This window comes from Pinus tabuliformis, chromosome 5_1 (assembly GCF_031772625.1).
Source record: "Pinus tabuliformis cultivar Carrire ecotype Pingquan chromosome 5_1, CPIR1, whole genome shotgun sequence".
Taxonomy (NCBI): domain Eukaryota; kingdom Viridiplantae; phylum Streptophyta; class Pinopsida; order Pinales; family Pinaceae; genus Pinus; species Pinus tabuliformis.
This window is the reverse complement of record NC_142305.1, coordinates 244,857,972-244,882,186: the sequence shown is the minus strand read 5'-3', so window position 1 is coordinate 244,882,186 and position 24,215 is coordinate 244,857,972. Positions and strand designations below refer to the sequence as shown.

The following is a 24,215-nucleotide window of genomic DNA, read 5'->3' as shown; positions in this document are numbered from 1 at the left end:
CATTCTAGAAAAAATTTAAATTTCTAAATTTACAAACTTATCTGGTGCAAGTGGCCTGGAAAAAATAAATGTGCTCGTGTGGTACAATATTGAAGTTCAACTTCATCATCTTCTACAAGTTGTCTGAACAATGTTTTAAAACTTGGATTTGGCCTTGGAATCCGAGAAGGGTCAACTCACACTTGGCCATGACTGGAATCAGTTTGAATTTAATGACTTGATCTACTAAAAAACACAGAATATTTAAATTTTTAATGAGATAACATATTTTTAAAGATTACAAACTGTTATAGAAAAATTATGTGAAGTTTGCATTGCATATAACCATGTAAGGGTGAATAAATCAAAATGGCATTGAGTGTAATACAAATCATAAACAAAATGCATAATCAATGAAGCTCTAAATGGCCTGTAAAGTCCAAAAACCATTCTACAAGCTACTAGCATGCTACAAATCACTGATCAACATGATCAATCATCAAGCTCATCACCATTGCTAGAAATTGGATCCTCAACATGAGCTACAAGATCAACCTCTAGCTTAAAGTACTTGGACTCATCGAACTCCTCAGGGATGTCTCCAACTGCAGTAGTTGTACTAGTAGAAGCACATGCTACATAGCCAGTGCTTGCATGTGCCATATCTAGTGCTACCTCTACTCTAGCAGCACATGTGGTCCAAAATATGGTTTTGTAATTAGTTTCTAACATCTTACCAGCAAGAACATAGTTAAAGACATTATCTATGATGATCTGAACAACATTTTACTCCTTCACTAACATAACAATTGTTGAGAAACCAAGATACTAGTAGATAATAATTGATTTCTCTATCTTGATAATTACTTGTGAATGTTATCTGCTTTCTTATTATTTATTATGTTCTCTTCATCAAGCAATTATACAAATGTTCAAAACTAAAGGATCACAAAGAGAAAGAATACCAGATATTAGGCTCCAAGCCAGGGAAAAACACCACAAGGGGGAAAACACAAAAATCCTCTTCTTATAGAATCAAATCAAAGTGAGATATCCAAAACCCAAGAGCAAGACCAAACATTGTCACAATGATCCAAGTCAACCTTCTAAGTTTCCTCCAATCAAGTCAAAGTCAACATTGGTCAACCTTTCGAAATCAGGTCAACTCCTGAAATTTCAGCCCCTGAAATTTTGGGCCTGCAGTATCTCAAAAAGATTCACATGTGTAAATCGAGCTAGGGCAGAGAACTTGTCCTCTTTCTCTTCTTTGCCTGTCTTCTCTCCTTTGACTTTGGTTATCGTCTTCTTCTTGTTTGGCACAGAAATAGATGTGTTGATGTGTGTATAAGAATGAGCTTCCAAGAGGTCGAACTATCTAGTATTTATAACTGTCCAGGAGGGTTGAATCACTGCCCCTAGGGCTGACTTGTCCAAGGAGGGCCAACTTAGTCTTGTGGTTGACATTTTGACATTTTGACTCTAAATAAAATATTTTTATTTTCTTTTACAGAAAGTTCAAATTGGACTTGACTCAAATACATTTCTTTTGACTCAGAATAAATTCTATTTTGACTCAACTAACCCTACAAGCATGAAGAACATGCTTTGACTAAAAATAAAATTATAATAATGAATATAATCAATGATAAAAATTATATTTTATTACATTATGAAGACCAACACTAGTTACAATTTTCAACAACAATCTCATCCAAAAGCTGAAATAACCAGTTTGCACATTTCACCTTATCAGATGCATCAACCAATTTCAAGAACATTGTTATTGTTACCATAGAATCTGTTGAGAAATCAATTCATGTAGATATTAGGATTTGATTCCTCTTTTTCTTGATAATTAGTTGTGATATGTGTCGGCTTCTTTACTTCTTTATTATGTTATCTTTCATCAAGCATTACCAAATCAAATATATATGAAGATCACAAGAACAAGAGACACAAGATGTAGGCACCCAATCAAGGCAAAACCCTTTACAAGGGGAAACCCAATCAACTCTTCTTCAATAATAGAATCAAGTCAAAGTGAGACAATCCAAGACCTTTTGACCTAGAAAAGACTTCCTCCAATCACCAAGTCAGCCTTCCTTTCAAGTGGACAAAACATACTCCAGTCAACAATAGTCAACTCCTTCGAAACTGCATCAATCTGGAATTTCGGCCCCCTAAAACTCAGAATTTTGAACCTGCAGTTACTGCAGAAATTCCGGCCCCTACAACTTGCCCAGGAACCCTAGAAAAACTTGCATGCCTGAGAGAGAGAGGCCCAAAAACTTCAAATTGGACTTCCTTTGCTTTGTTCTTCCTCCTCCTTGATTTCGCTCTCCTTTTCTTGCTCTATAATTGCAAATCAAACTTGTGGATGAATGAATGCCAAATAGGTCTAGTTCCTCTTCTATTTACACTGCTTCCACAAGGTTAAATTGCCCCATTCTGGGCCGACTTCTCCCAGGCAGGGCCAACTTGTTGAGGACGTGACAAATGACTATTTTGATTCAAAAATAATATGGCAATGACTCTTATGACTCAAGAGAAACTCTAGAAGACTATAATGGAGGCTTTGACCTATTGAATAAATATAAGAGCATGAAACCCAAGCTTCAAAATAATTTTTCCTTTCTTCTTTTTCGATTTTTACAATAAATACATAATGACAAATTACAATAGAAATTATGAAGACTGACCATAGTTACATTTTCAACACTCCTTAACTAGGTAGGTGTTGTCACCCAAACTGTACATGCAAGATGCGACAACGCTCAAGGCGGGGGTTGTCACTCTAAACCCAACCCTCTTCGTTCAATTTGTATCCCTACAGCAAGCTATTGGGGGTAGTCCCTATGAAATGTGAAGATGGGAGACTTGTTGGCAATCAATAAGTCTAGGAGACACAACTGAATGGCCTAGCAACTTGGTTGAATCAGCAAGTTAAATGATTTAATTAGATTAATCGTGGAATGGAGTCAAGTACTTGCTTGAGACAAATTATTTACCAAGTTACCGGATGAACAGTTGTTGCTTAAAGATGCTTCACTATCCTAAATGAGATGCAAATTGTTAAATTATGGTATGTTTTATGCTTAGAGCAGTTTACCTCTTTTCTTCTTATTAGCCACAGATTAGCAATCATATATACATTAAGTAAAGTGTAGATAGAACATTAAATGATCAACAAAAAACAAGCCTAGACAAGAGACACAAGATGTGGGTGGCTAGCCAGGGACAAACCCCAATGCGGGGAAACCCTTTGATCAAATCTTCTTTTATCTTCAATAGTTCAGCAGAGAGAAATAGTACAAAATCAGAATTCTGTAATTTTATATCAGCAGCAGCAAACCCTAGATCAGCTAAGTCAAACTTGGTCAAACAAGTCGAAATTGACCTCCAATATGCTTGCTCAATTTCCGGTCAACTAGCCTGTGAACAACCTGAAGAAACAGACCTTGAACGGCCCCAAAAACACAGTCAAACTGCTGTTGACTGAAGTCAACCTGCTGCCCCAAACTAAGGCAGTCAACACTAGTCAAACCTGTGGACGAATTGCCTCGATTTTTGTGCCAAAATCTGCAGCCTGCCTGGGAGAGGCAGCGACACCAAAACCGCACCCTTGATGAGTCACCGCTTGGTCAACGCAGGTCAAAGATGCCTTCAGCTGCCTCAGTCAAACTCGGTCAACACAGTCAACAATTTCTGCATCCTCTTTCAGCCTGCGTCTTCTTGCTTCCCACATGTGAGAGATCCTCTTCCTTACTGTATACCCAATCATACAAGGAGAGAGAGAAGAATGAGAGATGATTTGAAATGAATCAATCTCACTTGTATTTATATGATTTGTGCCACACATCTAGTTGTTGGCCGACCTTGACAATTTGTCAAGTAATTACAAATAAACTCATATCTCCATAAATACTTGTCGGAATCGGATGATCTTTAAATCAATCCTACACCTCTCGACAATAGGAATCTAGGAAAAATATCAACTGCCATAAATGAGGTAACCCACATGGAGTTTGGCCCTAGTTGCCAATTTTAACACAAATCCTACAATCTAGGTGAGATGCAAGGTCTTGGTTTATTTTAAGTTATATGTCTATTCTAGGTGTATCTTAATTGTTTTGAAACTAGTCTCTAAAGTAGTGAGAGAGAAATTGGGGGGAAGCAAGTTGAGGCTTGGTTAACAATACCTCACCTGTGGTTCTAACCACTCGATGCCTCCTGTGCTACAGAGTCTGTGGCTCTGACAACTGCAAGGTCACTGTGTTAACTACTAAAGAGGTGCTAGACTCCTCAAGCTAGATGAGAAAGGTGGGACTATATTTCTATCGACCCAACTTATGCTTGGAAGTTAATTAATTAATGTAAGAGGTTACCCCTATGATGCAAATGCAAAATTTGAATGCTCTTAAGGTGAGATTATTTGGCTATTTAAGTACCCAATTACAGTGATCTTCAATTATAAATAACGAAATACTTAAACAGTAAACAATCTCAACCACAAGATAAAGTGCTCGAATTAAATAGTGCCAGAAAAATGTTGCCAATAGACAATTGCTCGAGTGATAAACAATACAAGATAAATGCTTATTAAGACAATTAGCAATCTTCAAGATTATGATCCACAAATTACCAATATGCCAATTAGATATACAGGAGAGAAAATTAGATGTCTTAAAAAATAGCATTCACAAGAAATATCCGATTTAACAATGAGCAATGAATCCACTTATCCAATGACAATAATGGCAATGAGAAACTAAGAGCATTAATCCACAATGTTACTTAGAGAAAATCTCATCAACAATTATCAACCCAAGTAGAGCACTTATGTGTGTGGATGCAAGAGTGCAACTAGATACCAATGACCAAAATTAATGTAAGAGGTTACCCCTATGATGCAAATGCAAATTTTGAATGCTCTTAAAGTGAGATTATTTGGCTATTTAAGTACCCAACTACAATGATCTTCAATTATAAACAACGAAATACTTAAACAGTAAACAATCTCAACCACAAGATAAAGTGCTCGAATTAAATAGTGCTAGAAAAATGGTGCCAATAGACAATTGCTCAAGTGATAAACAATACAAGATCAAAGCTTATTAAGACAATTAGCAATCTTCAAGATTATGATCAACAAATTACCAATATGCCAATTAGATATACAGGAGAGAAAATTAGATGTCTTAAAATACAGCATTCACAAGAAATATCCAATTTATCAATGAGCAATGAATCCACTTATCCAATGACAATAATGGCAATGAGAAACTAAGAGCATTAATCCACAATGTTACTTAGAGAAAATCTCATCAACAATTATCAACCCAAGTAGAGCACTTATGTGTGTGGATGCAAGAGTGCAACTAGATACCAATGACCAAAATTAAGTCTAAACCACTTCAACCATGAATGATTATGAATTATAAGAATTCATTACCCAATTTTAGAGACTTAAGAATGATTTATTACTGCTGCAACCTTGTTTTCAAAGGTCTGCAATTTTATATCAGCAGTCAAGAAACAATGCAAGCTGCCAAAGATAAGCTAGAGAAAATCAATGCATTCAACTTTCAATGATATTCACTCGATTATAAGACTGCTTAGACACCTGTAGATCAGATTTTTAACGTTCAAATCAGACCTCAGAAAAGCATATATCAGACTTGAAACAACTCAGAAATTTAGTGATTCAGTCTAACAAGATGCTAAATTATCAATGCCTAAGAGGTTCCAATGATTAGCTAATCAAGCTGAGTTATTTGTAGATAATTTTTAGTCAATTTTAATGAATTTATTAGAGTTATATGACTACACAAGATGGCTGTAACAAAACAGAGAAAATGAGGAGTGGAAAAGATGCAAACCAAGAGGCCTAGAGGACTAGTTGAGGGCTAGTTTGACCTCCAATGCACTTGGGTACCTGCAACCATCAAATTAGCTCTAATATTGCTGCAAAACCACAATGTTAGCCCACTCAAATAATATCAAAATCACAGATGATTGAATACAAGGCTAGGGCAAGGGTTATAAGGCTAGAAAACCCCAAGACTAGGGCTAGAAATGACAAATGAGAGGCTAGAAGGGAAAACAAGGGCAAGGAAGGCCCAAAGAGGCCCAGAAAAGGTCACGGCAAGAGGGGATAAGCCCACAAAGGCTGATGTCAGGCATAGAAAGGCTGACGCTGGGGGTGAAAGGGAGGCCAAGGGAACGGCCCTTAAAGGGCTGTGGCTAGGTGCAAAAGGGAGGCCGAGAGGGAGGAAGGCTTCATGGAGGCCACGGAAAGGGGCAAGGACAAGGGTCGAGGCCCTTTGAGGGCTAGACGGCTCCTCTAAAGGGGGGTCAAGGGCCTTAAGAGGCCACAGCCAACCCTAAAGGGTTGCGGCCAAGGGGAAAGAGGAGGGTTGAGAGCCCTAGGAGGCTCCTAGGCCTCGCGGCTAGGCCGAAATTGGAGGATGGCTAGGCCCTAGGCCTTAAATCAAAATTCCAAACCCTGCAAATGCCAAAATTTAGCACAAATCACTGCAAAATTTGTTGCACAGCTTCTTCAGACTGGACGTTTATTATGGAAGCTAGATTTTGCCTTCCTAGGCCTAGATCTGCCCCAAAACCCCAACAAAAACTTTTGATCAACTTGAAGTTCACCTGCACAAATGAATCAAAGAATGCCAAAACCCCAAATATATATACAGAATATAAAACCCTAAAAATAATAAAACCCCATGTGCTGCAAAACAAATGGGTTAGAAATGATTTACAAATAATTTACAAATATACAATACTTCCAAAATTGAAAAGTTTGGATAAATAAAAATGGATTAGTATATTTTCGAAAAATAAATATTCGTTGAAACCCTGCTGCGAAATTAAATATCATAAAGAAATCTCAAATCCCAAACATAGTTAGCTTTCCCCACATTCTGTGAACTTAGAGCCCAAGGGCTAGCATACCTATAAATATCTATAATATTTCTCAAGAAAATTGTTAGATCATATGGTGAATCAGATCACCTAAGATACGATGTCAAGGTATCCTTCCAACAAGGACTAAGGTGTCATCTAGGCATTTGCCACTATAGGTACCATCAGGTTACAGCGATGGTACAAGGTTACTTGGAGCGGGAGCAAAAGAGGGGAGCAGGAGCGGGGAGTGACATTTTCAAATGTTCCCAGTTTGGGAGCGAATCGAGAGCGATTTTTTATATAAAATATATTTTTATATATTTTGATGCATTTATGTCAACAAAAGCATGTAGAATGATGAATTAGATATAAAAAACATAAAAACATGGATTGAACCATATAACATCAATCATCTAGAAGTTATAATCCTCATCAACCACGTCCACAAGTTAGTAACATACAACATATCGAGTCTCATGATTCATCAATGTTAAAGTTTCAGGATTTCAAAATTCAATATGTAACATTTATCATTGAAATGTTTCAACTTTCAACTTTCATGAAGCATCATATTCATAATTCATTACCAATGAGTTATAATTGCAAGCTTCAAACTTAAATTATCATATATTGTTTACAAAAAATATCATAATAAATATGAAAGAGTCAACAGTTATAAAAACTACTAGAAACCTCCTCTTCCCGCCACAAGAAATGTCTAATTTCTGAGAAGGTTGTGGTGGTCTACTACTATTGGGAGTCTCCTCCCGCATAGTCGGATGACCAAAACCAAAAGCCACATGCCCTCCACGTGAGGATGTAGATGGAGGTGGCGGCAGCAAAGGCAAAGATGTTGGAACTCGAGCACTGCTACTGGATGGTGGGGGTGGCATGGTTGGTGTTGCTTCATCATCATCTCTTTGAAGTTTTGTTTGCAATTCTTCTAGATGTAGAGCACCATCCTCCAAATTATCTTCCTTTGGGTTGTTGTCCCAAGTTTTATATGATGTATCCTCACGAGCCCGATCACAATAATGACTCAACAACCTCAAGTTGTAGTGCACATAAACCAAGTTTTCTGCTTGGTTTTCATTGAGTCTATTTCTTCTCACATTATGGATGAAGTTGTAGGTGCTCCAACACCTCTCTACAAAAGAAGTATTTACAACTTGTGAGAACACCTCTTTTGCCAATTTTGGCAAAAGTCCATGCCCACCATATGCATCCCACCATGTCATAGCATCAAATCTGTTTCTATCTTCCAATGCATGCAAAGAACCAAACACTCCAGTGCTAGTGAAGTATTTGCCTAATTCAAGACGCAGATTAGCACACTCCTCCCTGTCAGGGACCAGCTTGTCTAATGCTTTCATATATCCCTGTTGTACCTCTAGATCTATATGGGGTTTGGCATTAACCCCACCCCCAGGTGCAAGTTTGCCCAACCAAGCTAGAGAGTAGTATTTTGGCATAAGGATATACGCCAAGGCATGTAGTGGAACATTAAGTTTATTCCACCGTGCACACACATTTGTGAATAATATCATACAAGTTGGGATCTTTTCCCTAAAAAATATCTTTTATTTGGCCCAACATGTTATCCATCAGCTCATACACCTCCCCAATCACTGGTGCATCTGTATTTGCAAAACGAATCATGTTATAAATGGGCTTGGTGAATTGCAAAACCTCCCTCACACGTGCTCAAAAATATTGATCAAGAGCAGTGTCCTCTACCTGTTCAAAACCTTGCTTGTCAACTGTGGTTGGAGCCCTGTCCTTTAATACCTACCAGCGTTGAATTGATACCATACTAGCCACTAACTCTCTTACCTTCAAAAGGCGCCTGAAGATAAGGTAATAGCTAGAAAATCTAGTCTTCGCAATCTTCAACAACTCCAAACTTGAGTGATTGCTAAAAAGCCCATGGGTATTGCTATGATTTGTAGTAAATTTTATCATTTGTGTGCCTCTTGTACAAATCACAAATCCATTTGTATTGAGGGGAAAAGATGCAAACCAAGAGGCCTATGCTTAGAGGGGAAAAGATGCAAACCAATCCACTCCTGAAGCACGCTCCGAGCAGGAGCGCATCGGGAGCATCCCCGAGAGCACGCTCTGAGCAAGAGCACATCGGGAGAATCCCCGAGAGCGCGCTCCCGAAATTCGCTCTAATCCAAACTTATGCAAGAATGCAACAGAATACTGATATAAACATAAACACAGAGACGCAGCAAAAAAAATCTTCATTCCATTAATATCAAAGAACTAAAAGATGCTTACAAACCAAATGGAAATAAACTAGCTCGGGCGATGGTATATTATCCCTAAGAAAAGATGTGGCAGCTACATGCCTCTGAACTGTGTTACAATGAAGCGCAAGGGCCTTTTTATTATTGAACAAGAGGAAACCCTAAACAACCAAAACCCTAACCTCAAGAGATGGAACGCCAAAAGTTTGTGGGCCTTGTTGGGGTTAGTTGGGCAACCAACTTCCCGAAGTCGTAACTTGGTCATATGATCTTCGTTTGGCGCATACAATACCTCGTTGGAAATATATCTCTGAGTACTACAAGATTTGTGACGTGTACAATACCTAAAAAAAACGCGGTTTAGGGGTTCAAAACAACTCTGAAAGTTTAGGGCCCGAAAAAACTGCTAAAAATAGTAAATTCTGTTATAATCAAGGAAATTGATAAAACCGACTAGAGGTCTAGGAAGAATAGGCAAGTGGCCACCAATATCCACCTAGACTAGTCATCCCCCCTTAGGAAGCAATGGTCACCATTGTGTGTAGAGCCTCCATGAAGTGAGGAAATTTCTGTTGAACCTGGTCCCTAGTGACAGTGTTGGCTTACTTCGACAACTCGATATGGTTGGATCCTCTACTGGTGAGTGTTCTTGATCTATGTGTCTATGATCTTTTTAGTTGTGGCCTATTTGATGAAGCTTGGGTTGAGCTTTGTTGGTGTCAGCTGCTCAGCAACGTCGGATGTGTCCAACAATGGGGAAAAGTATGGTCATAGTCAGTCCACATTAAATACTGGGTGCAGGCCAAGGAATGGTGGAATGTTGAGCTCAAAGGCATTGTCCCCTACAGCCTTGGTGATGGTGTATGGCCCATATCGAAGCTGTTGGAAATAATACTGAGAGGGGGGGTGAATCAGTATTATCAGATCAGACAAAACTTTTAAATTTCATACTCAGAAACATATACGCGACTTCCGTTAAGTGAACCCGCGTGTACACGCGACTGTGTCTAATGCAACTAGCGTATATCCAGAGATCTTATGATTCAGTTAATCTTTATCTTCAGTAAATGCATCAGAACATTATTAAGCATATTAACAGTAAACAGGTGCAGTATAACAGAACAGATCATCACACAAGAGCCACACACATGAACACCATGATATAAGGTGGAAACCCAATGTGGGTGAAAACCACCTGCTGCAATTCGTCTCTTTCTTCTTTAATGAGAAACTTCTTTTACAATATACTGGTGCAGTCCTTTACCAGTATGCAGGCTACAACCTGCAGAGGGCTACAACCCTCTCTCTCGTTTTCCAACTACTTTTGGAAGGGAGCTACAACCCCCTCAGCTCTTGTACTAGCTGATCCATTTTACTAGTACGTAGGTGCTGACCCTACAACCTTCAGGGACCACGTTTCATAAATTTTCAGACTGGATCCAAGAGTACAAAGCAAACATTACCGCAATACAATTATCAACTTATACTTGCATCATAATTCATTAAACAACCCAATACCGAATCACTGAAACCCTGTCATCAAGAACACAGAACCCAAACCAGAATCTAGAACTCTGCAACAACCACCAGAATCAGCAACAACCTGAAATATCAACCCTTATCATGCATACGCTACTTCACTGTACCAAAACCGCGTGTATACGCGCTTTCTCCAAAGGCAACCCGCGTGCAGATCTAGAAATGATTACTTCTGCCTTTGCTGTCAGATCCGACCCTTACCAAGCGTCCCGAACAGATAACCAGCAATACCAGATCCTCTCACTGCGTCAGCCACTCACAATCCATGCTTCTTTGCCTAGTGATCTTCTCCTTATATAGCCTTAGGCCTTGTTCAATACCAAGAGCCAAAACCATAGAAACACAATACCATCAACCTCGAAACTAGGGATCAACACGTCCGTCGAGACATTATGGTCCAAAAACCATAGGCACAACTTCCAAGGTCTAACTACCACAGACCAAAGGTACTTTTCACATGTACGCGCTTTTACTGAAGCCAACCTGCGTGTACACGCGGATTCTCCTTGCTGAACCTGCGTATATATCTTTCTTGTCCTGCTGTACTGAGATCTGTCCTCTGATCAAGTTGCCATCACCTGTACCAACCTCTGAGCACCTGTACCAACCTCTGAGTGAGTTGCCATCAAGGACAACACTTGAAACATAATGCCAACAATCTCCCCCTTTGGACTTGATGGCAACCACCACACCAAGTCATTCTCCCCCTTTGACATCAAGGGCAAAGGGCGTACCAAGATATGCTCTTCTTTGGTATACCTTCTACTGTCCATACTGCTGTCCATACTCCCCCTGAGTACATGCTGAAGTTTCTGATTTGGCTCCCCCTTTGTATATGCCAAAGTGTACCAATCTATCCACGCTCCCCCTGAGCAGATGCAAGTTCTAAGACCAGCCATTCAGATCTGTATCATAAGCATCAGCCTGCAATACCATTCCTTTGATCAAACAACAAGATGTATCATCAACTTCTTAACCATAGTGCCAACAATGAATTATTTGAAGAATATTCTCCCCCTGAGTGTAAGCCAACCATGTCTGAACCATTTCCTGAGTCTGTTCTGCTCCCCCTGAGCCTGAGCCAACCATGACTGAACCTGGGTCTGTTCTGCTGCCCTTTCTCCATATACGCGACTTTGCAGCCTGTAACTCGCGTATATACGCGACTTGTCTTCATTATATCAGCGTATGCAGGATGGAATACTGAATTTCATCACTTTCAGATTCCCCTGTGTCTGTTATGTCAGCTGTCTGAGTTATCCCACACCTTTCTGTCTCTGTCTTCTTCAATTCCTGCAACTGTGATGATGTATGGTCCCCTTGTCTTGAATTTTGAAATCTGCTTCTGCATTCCCTTGCTTTATGCCCATAGTTGTTGCATGTATAACACCTTATATTTTTCATGTTCCTTCTATCACAATCAATTGCTTTGTGTCCATATGCATTACAGGCAAAGCAATACCCTCTGAAATACCTGGGATGAGATGATCTTTCTTGAACCATTCTACTTCTGCATCTGGCTGCAACATGTCCAAGATTATGACATACATAACATTCAACTTTATTCAGCGGAGGAAATAATCGTCTATCACGTCCATAGTTAGGAGTAAAGGATCTTCCTTGAGGAATTTCTTTCCTTGGTTGTTCCTTGAGCATTTCAGATTTCTCATTAGAGTTTCTTGTCTCACCTTGTGAACTAGATTCACCTTCAACATATTCATGAAAACCAAGACCAGTCTTGATAGCAGGAGATCTTTGACTATTAAGAATATCATCCAAGACTTTAGAACTATCTTGAAATCGTAAAAGCTTATCCTTTTCTTCTAGTTTACCTCTCAAGATATTTACCTCAACTTGATGTTGTTCTTCCTTTTTCAGATACTGCTTCCTTAGGTCTTCTTCAACTTTTCTCCCTTCTTCTACTTGTCGCTTTAGTTTGATCACTTCATGTTCTTGATCTTCAAGATCTTCTTTTAGAGAGAGGATCTTTGATTCAAGTCTCTGAATAGTTGTGCTCTGATCTTTTGCTATATCCTGCAATTTCTCCCTTACCCTGGTTTCTGTTTCCAATAGTTCTTTTAATTTGGCAGCTTCTTCAGTTTCTGCATTCTTCTCTTCATGTGCCATGAGACTTTTAATATCCTCGCTATCATTGGATGAAGCATTCTTCTTCTTGTGCGCCATGAGACTTCTAATATCTTCACTATCATTAAATGAACTTTTAATATGGGAATAATAGCTTCTACCATCTTCTTCATATATCCTTTCTTTGTTATGAGGACATCTAGCAGCATAGTGACCAACTCTACCACATAGAAAACATTTGAAAGGCAACTTATCTTTGAACCGTCCAGTTCCCCGTTCAAGATTCTTGACAAAATTTACCTCATCTTCTTCCTCTGACACTTCGAATGCAGCCTCTGGTGGTACCTCTAGTCGCATTTCAAAAGCAGTTAAGATCCCGTGAAGCTGTGACATGGTAATTTTTCGCACATTCTCCTTTTCTTCTACGGCAGATACTTTAGAATCAAATTTAGTAGACAGAGATCTCAAAACCTTTTGAACTAAGACAACTTCCTCAAATTCTTCACCCAGATCCCTCATACAATTCACAATCTCATCCATACGCAGGAAATAATTAGCTACGCTTTCATTACTTCGCATCTTAAGAGTTTCATACCGGATTCTGAGAGTTTGAAGCTTCGCTATTTTTACCAGATCATCTCCTTCGTAGCTTGTAACGATTTTGTCCCATATTTCCTTAGCTGATTTGAGATGCATGATCTTCATAAATTCTGATTGAGTCAAAGTACCCAATAGGACATTAACTACTTTGGCATTGAGCTCATATTGCTTTTTCTCTGCTGGATCTGTAGGAGTTGCTGATGGGAATTTGTATCCTCCTTCTATGAGTCCCCAAACTTCTGCTCCAAGAGACTGTAGATATGCAGTGGTTCTTATCTTCCAGTGAGTAAAATTGTTCCCGTCAAAGACTGGTGGCCTGATGTGTGCCTCTCTTTCTGGATTAGCCATTTTGATGGATCTTTTCCTTCAAGCGATCAAGCTTCCTCTGAAGGACCGGCTCTGATACCAATTGTTGGAAATAATACTGAGAGGGGGGGTGAATCAGTATTATCAGATCAGACAAAACTTTTAAATTTCATACTCAGAAACATATACGCGACTTCCGTTAAGTGAACCCGCGTGTACACGCGACTGTGTCTAATGCAACTAGCGTATATCCAGAGATCTTATGATTCAGTTAATCTTTATCTTCAGTAAATGCATCAGAACATTATTAAGCATATTAACAGTAAACAGGTGCAGTATAACAGAACAGATCATCACACAAGAGCCACACACATGAACACCATGATATAAGGTGGAAACCCAATGTGGGTGAAAACCACCTGCTGCAATTCGTCTCTTTCTTCTTTAATGAGAAACTTCTTTTACAATATACTGGTGCAGTCCTTTACCAGTATGCAGGCTACAACCTGCAGAGGGCTACAACCCTCTCTCTCGTTTTCCAACTACTTTTGGAAGGGAGCTACAACCCCCTCAGCTCTTGTACTAGCTGATCCATTTTACTAGTACGTAGGTGCTGACCCTACAACCTTCAGGGACCACGTTTCATAAATTTTCAGACTGGATCCAAGAGTACAAAGCAAACATTACCGCAATACAATTATCAACTTATACTTGCATCATAATTCATTAAACAACCCAATACCGAATCACTGAAACCCTGTCATCAAGAACACAGAACCCAAACCAGAATCTAGAACTCTGCAACAACCACCAGAATCAGCAACAACCTGAAATATCAACCCTTATCATGCATACGCTACTTCACTGTACCAAAACCGCGTGTATACGCGCTTTCTCCAAAGGCAACCCGCGTGCAGATCTAGAAATGATTACTTCTGCCTTTGCTGTCAGATCCGACCCTTACCAAGCGTCCCGAACAGATAACCAGCAATACCAGATCCTCTCACTGCGTCAGCCACTCACAATCCATGCTTCTTTGCCTAGTGATCTTCTCCTTATATAGCCTTAGGCCTTGTTCAATACCAAGAGCCAAAACCATAGAAACACAATACCATCAACCTCGAAACTAGGGATCAACACGTCCGTCGAGACATTATGGTCCAAAAACCATAGGCACAACTTCCAAGGTCTAACTACCACAGACCAAAGGTACTTTTCACATGTACGCGCTTTTACTGAAGCCAACCTGCGTGTACACGCGGATTCTCCTTGCTGAACCTGCGTATATATCTTTCTTGTCCTGTTGTACTGAGATCTGTCCTCTGATCAAGTTGCCATCACCTGTACCAACCTCTGAGCACCTGTACCAACCTCTGAGTGAGTTGCCATCAAGGACAACACTTGAAACATAATGCCAACAGAAGCAGGCGAAGCTTGCAGTGAGGCCAAGCGAGGCACTCCTTCTGCAAATGTAACGAAACTTTGTCACCCAACTGGAACTTTTGTTGCACCCGATGTTGATAATGATGTTGTGTGTACTTAGCATTGGCTCTGCCCAATATGTCATGGACCTGTTAGCGAATGTGTTGAATGCGCTCAATGAAGTTGTTAGGCATGTCAACTTCGGACTGGAAATGAGCCGAATCTGCCTAAGTAGCTGCAAATGGTATGTCCACATCAATGGGACATAGTGATTGAAATCCTAATCCCACCTGAAAAGGGTTGTGGTCGGTTGAGCTATTGAGAGCTCTGTTGTAGCTGTGCTAGACATGGGGGAGGATTTCATCCCATGTGTGTGGATGCTTCAAGTTGTACATGCGCAGAATGTGCATGATCATCCTGTTGACGACCTCTGCTTGGCCATCAGTTTGGAGGTGAAAGGTCGTGGCCTTAGTGAGCTTGGTATCCAGCATCGACCAGAGGCTTGATTAAAATGTTCTCAGGAACTTGTTGTCCCAATCTAAAATAATGGAACGTGGGATCCCAAAGTGTACCCACACTCGTTTAAAGAAGAGCTTACCAGTGGCTTTTGTTGTGATACTCTTCTTGTAGGCTGCCAGAATGGCCATCTTAGAGAATTTGTCGACAACCACAAAAACACAATCGTTTCCATGCTTAGTAGAAGGAAGGCCCAACATGTAATCCATGGAGATGGATTCCCAAGGTCGACTAGGAGTAGGAAAAGGAGTATATATGCCTTGCTTCTTGATTGTCGATTTGGCAATGGCACAGGCAGTGCAGGATTTGATGTACTTCCCAACATCTTGTCGAAGGTTCAACCAATAAAAATATTTTTGCAGCACTGCCACTGTTTTCTCTACTCTTAAATGTCTAGCGACCTAACTATAGTGTGCCTCCAAAATCATCTTGGCACGCTCGCTTGAAAGAACACAAAGGTGTCCCAAGTGGCATAATAGTGTGCCCTGGAGGTGAAAATTTGGAACTTGCTTGCCTTCGAGGGGCTTCTCGTATATGTTGTCAAATTCTGGATCACTCTTGTAAATATGCGACCACCCCAAAGTCCTGTGTCCACAAGAGTCGAGCATAGTGGTCAGCGCCATAACCGATGGTTGATTGAGACAGTCTGCAACATTATTGGTGCTACCCTTCTTGTACTTGATGTTCAAATGGAACTGTTGTAGATATGTGGACCATTTCTGATGGCAATCGTTCTGCAATTTTCCTTGTGTCTGTATGAACCTGCAGAGGTCGGTGGTCTATGTGGATGATTCGTTTCCTTCCCCATAATGTAATGATTCCACTGTCAGCAGCCCTGCACAATGGAATATATCTCTTTGTCATAGGTGGGATACCCCTGGATGCCCCTGTTGAGTAAGAACTGCCCTGATAACATAGTCGGAGGCATCTGTCTCAATCTCAAATGGTTGCTACAGGTCTGGTAATGTGAGCACTGGCGCAAAGCAGAGGTGATGCTTCAACTCAACAAATGCCTTTTGTTGGGATTCAAACCAGAAGAACACTGATTTCGCTCCGCCCTTGGTGACTTGACTCAAAAGCCAAGCGATATGAGAGAAACCCAACACAAACCTGCGGTACAAATTGGCAAGACCCAGAAAGTTGCGTAGCTCTGTTAGAGTGGTTGGGTCAGGCCAATCTCGAATAACTTGTATCTTGGTTGGGTCCACTTGCACACCCACTCATCAATGATGTACCCCAAACATTGAACTTGTGTCATACCAAAAGTGCATTTCTCCAAATTGGCATTGGCACACATCTTGTGTTGCCGTGGGACTTGGAGGACCTGCCGAAAATGGTGTAGATGCTCTTCCCAACTCTAGTTGAAGATCAGGATGTCGTCCAAATACACTACCATGAAAGAGTTGGTGAAAGGTCGCAAGATGCCATCCATCAGCCTCATGAAAGTTGTGAGGGCATTCGTCGTCCCGAAAGGCATGACCAGCCATTCGAAAAGGCCCTCCTTGGATTTGAAGGCAGTCTTCCACACATCGGATGGTTTGATTAGCACTTGGTGATAATCAGACTTCAAATCAATCTTGTTGAAATATTTGGCCCCCTTGAGCTAGTCCAGAAGGTCATCAATTCGTGGGATTGGATACCTATTCCAAACAGTTTTCTTATTCAGCGCTCGATAGTCAATACAAACTCTCCAAGTATGGTCTTTCTTTTGTACCAACACGATCGGGCTCCCACAGGATGATGAACTTGGCCTGATGTGCCCTTTCTGCAATAGCTCTTGAATTTGCCTCTTAATTTCATCATTCTCCATAACAAAGCATTGGTAGATCGGTCTGTTGGGTAGTGGCGTGCTTGGGGTCAGATCGATGGATTGTTTGACCTGACAGTGCAGGGGTACCCATGTGGGTGAGGTGAAGATGTCCATGTGCTCCTCCACGACCTTGTCCATTTGTTGTTGTCGTGTGGAGGAGACCTGTCTAGAGTCTGTGGATGTGGCCATAGTCTTTTTCTTGTCCTAAGGGGCAAATCATAAGGAAGACAAATTCCCGATCTGGGAAATGATCATACTGCATTGCTTGGCAAAGATGAATGAGATGGCGGTAGGCGGTGCTACCTCCGGTATCCTATATAACTTATTTCCCAAAGAAATAATAACAATGTGAGGCCTAGACTCATACACAACATGATGCTTCCACAAGTATGGTTGGCCTAATAATACATCACAAACTTCAAGAGGAGCAACATCACACAGTACCTCATCTGTGAAGGGCTTGATGTTGTAGGGAACATTGCACTGTTGGTTGATGCAGCGATCTCATTCTTAATGAAGTTACCTAATGGTGTACGGTTGTGGGTGTGGTGTGGTCGGTAGGCCCAACCGCTTCACGACCTCTACTGAAATGAGGCTCTTTTGGCTTCCGCTGTCAATAATGAACTGTAGTAGAGAACCCTTCACCCACATCTGTGAGTGGAAGAGCCACTCCCCCTCCTCTGGATCTTCGGGCTCAATCTTCTGGATCTTAGTGGTGGCAATGGTGGCACTGGGCTCCGCATCAATAATCTGCTTCCCTTTGTTATTCCCCTTGTCGGGTTCTAGCTTAGAGTCGGAACATGCATCTAATTCGGAAGCCTTTAGCGCGACCACAGTGACTGCTTGGCTCAACACTCGTGTTGTGAGTGGAGCTCTTATGGAACTCACACCATTTCCCTGTGTCCTTCTTTGTCTTCATGGTGTTGTTCTTTGCTTGTGGCTTCAACGGGTTGACCTGGGTTGCCCCACCTTGGCTTTGTCCTTTGTTCTACGGTTTGGGGGCGCCTTTCACTTGCTTCAGATTCACATATCCAAAGCCTCGCTTCTTCTGTTTAAATTTATGTTCGATCTTGACAGTGTATCGATAGGCGGCGCCAAGCGAGGAGATGTCCAGGAACTCCATCTCGTCCTGGATGCACTTATGTAGACAACCGCGGTACTTGGGTACCAAATGCCGCTCAAAATCCTTGATACCCAACTTCGTGCAAATGGTATGAAAAATATTTGTGAACTTCAGCACATCTTGGCCCCTTCCCTGTCGCAACGTGGTCCACTTTATTTATTTATCTTCATATCTCCCAACAAGGTAATATTTTTCCTTAAAGGCATCTCGGAAGGAATTCCAAGTGGGTGCAGCTAAAAATAGTGAGGGTTCCCTCTCGTCCTTCTATTCATAGTAGGTTTCCCACTAGTCCTTGACATGGGGGGTGGCTTTGAGGAGTGCAAAAGTAATCTTTTCCCAATTGGAAAATTCATGAACCGAAAAATATCCTTCCAACATATTTAACCATCTATCTACGACGTCTGCATCTATCTAGCCTTCAAATATGGGAATGTCAAAGTTGACTTGTACCTTAAAGGGAGTGGTGCCTCCAGAGTGGCTGCTAGATGAAGATGTGTCGCCTGTGGGTAGCCGCCGAAGGATCTGGGCAAAGTTATCCATCATCACGTTCCTCTGTCGCTCGAGGGCTTCCTTTAGCAATATTTTGAAAGGATCTCCTGCTCCCTCATCTTTCTTTTCTTCCGCCATGGGAGGTCGTAGGGGGTTGCAAGGTTGGCCTTACAAAGGTTCAAACAGTTTGAGCCCTAACTCCTTATACCCTAGCCTTGTTGGGGACAAGCAAAGAAAAACAGAGAACGAGCAGACTACTCTGATACCACTGATTCGAGCTTATGCAAGAACGCAACAGAATATAGATATAAACCTAAACAAAGATGCAACAGAAATAAATCTTAATTTCATTAATATCAAAGAACTGAAAGATGCTTACAAGCAGAATGGAAATAAACTAGCTCAGGCGATGGTAGCTTATCTTTGAGAAGAGATGTGGCGGCTACATGCCTCTGAACTATGTTACAATGAGGCTTAAGGGCCTTTTTATTATTGAACAATAAAGGGAAACCCTAACCCCAGGAGATGGAACACCAAGAGCTTGTGGGCCGCCATTGGGGTTAGTTGGGCAGCGAACTTTTCGGGGTCGTAACTTGGTCATATGATATTTGTTTGGTGCATACAATACTTCGTTGGAAAAATCTCTCCGAGTGCTACAGGATTTGCAGCAAAGCCCTTGCCTACGGTTATGGGCTTGTTGCAGACCTCAAAAAAAACGTCGTTTAGGGGGTCAAAACAGCTTAGGAAGTTCAAGACCCGAAAAACTGCTAAAAATAGTGAATGCTGCTATAATTAAGGAAACTGATGAAACCGACTGGAGGTCTAGGTGGAATAAGTGGGTGGCCACCAATATCCACCTATATCACACTCCCTAGGGTCGGAAATGGAGATGAAGAAATGAAATGAGGCACTGCTTTTTCAATGAATCCCAAGGATGCGCAAGTAGGTTCTACATTAAGGAAAGAATGATCAATAATGAAATAGCCTTTCAATAGTGAATTGTATAGTCTCTAGGTCGAGAAGCTTGGTTGGAAGTTAGGAAGCTAAGTCGAAAAGCTAGGTTTAATGGTTATAGTCTTCTCCTTCACAACAAAAGAATCAATCTATCCAGTATGAAGGACAGTGTTAACATTAATAAGAGAGCTGGGGTACTTCAATTGTATGGTATGGATGGATTATGCTTGATCATGTTTCGGGGATGGATGTGGTGGAAATGATAAGATGGCTTACTTCTTCTATTTCTGATCCATTTTAGTTTAGAATGTCCTCAATGGAGAGGATCGGAACCGTGAAATCTGCCTATTGGACCTACCCTAGTACGACCCTTTGGTGGGGTTGTGGTTGAAGACAAGTGTGTGTGGCCTCCTAATTTTCTTTATCATCAAAGGCACCTCATGTTTGACTCCATGATTATGTCTAGGGAGAAGTCAAATATGCAGTAGTAACATGCTAATATTTAGTGATCTCTAATTAATTACTAGGCGGGGCGAAGATGTTTAACATTACCCTGAAATGACTCGGGGTATTTGAGAGTGGTTCCGACCTCATTGGATTTCATATGGGAGAAAGTAGAATTTTAGATCTCACTCAAAATCTCGCAGACTTATCAATTTTTCAGGATTTCACGATTAGGGGGATTGCAACATTTCCATTGGATTTTGTCATGTACTAGGGTATGGTACTATGGAACTCGTATTTAATCAAGAGCACCAAGCCCTCTATGTACCTTGATGTTAGTGACATTGGTTGTTGAACTCCTCTATCATGACCCTACTAAAAATGTACCCATCACTCAAACAAAATTTTGACTTGACATGCTATGTTTTTTATCTTACGTTAATGCTTAGAGGGTGATATTAATGACAAAGATCCCAAGATAGGCAATGATTTTGATGATATGTACGTATTTATTGTAGCATGAATTTTTTGGATGCTAGAGGCCATCTAGAGCCTATTTGTTGATGTATTTTCGGTTCAGAGATGGATTGCACTCGATGCTATTTTGGATATATGCACCCTTACGTGCTATATAAATGAGTACTTGTAATTTGTGAACCTACGGTTGATGAAGATTATAACTACTAGATGAACGATGTTATATGGTTTAATCCATGTTTTTATGTTTTTTATCACTAATTCGTCATTTTACATGCTTTTGTTGACATAAATGCATCAAAATATATAAAAATATATATTGTATAAAAATCGTTCCCGACCCAAACGCTTTTGAAAATGTCGCTCCCCACTCCCGCTTCCGCGCCCTCTCCCAAGTGGCCTAGATATGGCCTGCCTGGAATGCATTCCCACAACAGCAATGGTAGAATTCTCTATAAAGAGCACATGGGGATGTAGATCACATTTAAAAAAATGTGGTAAACAAACAATTTTGCTTTGGAATAAACCGTCTGAGAAGCTAAAAGGATATCAGCTTCTTGTCCAAAATCTAATAATAATAAAAACAATTAATTGCATCATGAGAAGCAAGGTGCTCTTACAGCTTGGGGACAATGTCAGGTGGGTCCCACTAATAAAATAAATTGAAAGAAACGTCCAACATGTAATGTCCAAAATTAAAATAAAGAACCGACGCAGAATAAATAAACAAATAAGTAAACCTAAAGTATTTCCAAAAACCCAAAACTTCAAGTTCTAAGAGGTTTGCACCTAGACTTTTTTTTCTTTTTACCCTCTCAGTGCTTTAATAGATTTGGGTTAAGATGGATCTATGCTAAATCAAACCAGTCATCAAGCTATTTCTTGCCATATTACGTATCAAAAAAGTGTCTTCACCTTATTCATGCAGGAGGAATACAATTTTCACTTCAAAAACCCAAATTATGTTTGAAAAAACATCATCGTACAGTTTCCACATAAATTGCTTTGGCAGCATGGAGTTGTCTTCTGACAGAAAGCACTCCTATTATTCCCATATTCACCCTTGGAAATTCTGCCTCTAATACTTATCTTGTTTACATCACATATTCCAGTGTTCAACCTAATATCAACCATGTAAATCATACCATTAAATCAACACAGTTGCTGGAATAAACTGAACGGACAAAAAGGGAGCAGTAGTCACATTGATGTCAATTTGTAAAAGGGGGGTTCAAAGCAGAGCAGCATGTTGCCTGTAAGAAGGAAACTTAAGAGTTGGTATGCTTAAAAAGTGTTAAACGCTACTTCTAGCACCTTGCTATGTCTTTAAATAACTATCAAATTCCTTCAATAATGCTTGGGTAGAAAACTCAAAAAACAGAAGGTTGCAGATATATATATATATATATATAGAGAGAGAGAGAGAGAGAGAGAGAGAGAGAGAGAGAATTGGCATATAAATTGCTAATTCTAGCAACTTACTATGTATTTAAATAACTGTCAATGTCTTTCAATAATACTTGGGTAGAATCTGGAAAAACAGAAGGTTGCTCTCTCTCTCTCACACACACATGTACACACTATAAACAACAAACTAAAGCAGATGCCTGAATTTATCCTTCAACATCCCTTAACGATACCTAGTGCATAAATAGCAGATTTGCTATGCAATCTTTTTCAAGTGAATGCCATAGGATGAGAAAAGGAAGTGCGAAAAGGCCCAAGTATATCAGTACTGGACAAATAATGCAGAAAAAAACCTATGATGCAAGATAACATTGGGCCAGATGAGAAAATGGCAAGTATATTATGTTCTACCAATGTAGTATCGAGGCTTGTTCTTGAAAATAGAAGATAATCATATTAATCATTAATGCCTACCCAGCAGCTGTGTGCAGCTGCTCTTTATCATTTCATGAATCAGTATTGCTAAGAATTTGTGCTAAGATTTTCAACTCACCTTTAACAGTTCTGATGGACGAAAGCCTCCCATCCACATAAAACAACGCTCAGCAGGTGTTTTCCACATGCCAGAAACAAGATGAAAAACATCAGCTTTTGCAGCAACACTCTTCATACGGAAAAGCGCATCATAATGAGCCATGCCACCCTCAACAAGAATACGGAGTTCAATATCTGTTACATGGGCTGTCAAAGCAGCCCTCAGATCGGAAATTTGTCGGTTTTGTTCTTCAACCCAATGTGCATACTCCAGATCAAATGCAGCTGCCCCTAATAGATATCAGGAACAAATTTATGTCAGAAAGAAATTAGAATACATACGCTATTGCAAAATTGCTTATTGGTCCATGTTTATTCTGAGTAAAAAAAATCTCTGATGTAGATAGTCACAAAACAAATTATGCACTGATCATTCAATTTGCAATTGACATCCACAAATTTAGATTTACTACAGAAATCCAAAATCTGAGAAACAAGAGAATCTAATTGGAACATGCTATAACAACAAAGGGTTTTACATTCAATTCTTTTGACACCCTCGTAGGACTAGGTGAAGAAATGGAAGAAATGAAGGTAGAATATCCAACTACCCTATCTCTAATGATGCAGGGGAGAGAAAAAATTTAGAGACAGACAACTAATGAGCTCCAGGAAGCTGATTGGCTTCATGGTAACTTTAATATGGTAGACAATGCAGAAGATAAAGAAGGGTTGCTCCTAATGAAGTTGATTAGTAGAGAGAAGGAAGCCTGGGCCAGTCTACCACAAGAAGTTCAGAACAGACAACTCCCCAGCCTATAGTTCACCAGGTTAAATTTCAAGGACAATTAGCAGGTCCTTAAGCAACTGGATCAAGCCATGTTCTGGCAACAAAATGCCTTCTTTTCTGGAATCTCAGCCTGTGTAAGTGTTAGACAAAGCAACACCGCACTCTCAAACTACCAGTCATTTTATTTTGATATATCCCCAGGGGCTGGGAATATGCAATGCCAAGGTCAACAATATTATGAATATTCCACACATCAATAGCCAATACTGCTCAAAATTCAAGAGAGGTATTAAGACCATCCAAGACATCTTGATGCTCGAACCAAGTATTAGACCCTTTAGTCAAAGCTAAAGAAAAGGTTCTGGCTAAATAACGCAGATGACGTGATGTTGGCACATTGTCAAGACTGTCCCTTGACTCTCTCTTAATTAAACATGGACTTTGGTCCCCTAGGAATTTGTGGAAAGATTGGCAGTTGAGTGTTTCTAAGGTTTTCCTTAATAGAATCTAGTGGATGGATATCACTGTTTGGTATTAAGTTAAGATGATTGGATGACAAGATAGGGTGGCTTG

At 40.3% G+C, this 24,215-nt stretch overlaps 1 protein-coding gene across 5 annotated transcripts in view; it reads right to left on the bottom strand.

Annotated features, from left to right (window-relative positions):
• The window catches only part of LOC149164329 (transcription factor TGA2.2-like), a 171,793-nt gene that overhangs the window by 5,950 nt on the left and 141,628 nt on the right, over positions 1-24,215 (bottom strand). For all 5 annotated transcript variants that reach the window (XM_089432051.1, XM_089432047.1, XM_089432048.1 and 2 more), the window contains one exon: positions 22,872-23,143. In XM_089432051.1, coding sequence (XP_089288177.1) covers positions 22,872-23,143 — 272 coding nt within the window. The remainder of the gene's footprint in view (positions 1-22,871; positions 23,144-24,215) is intronic.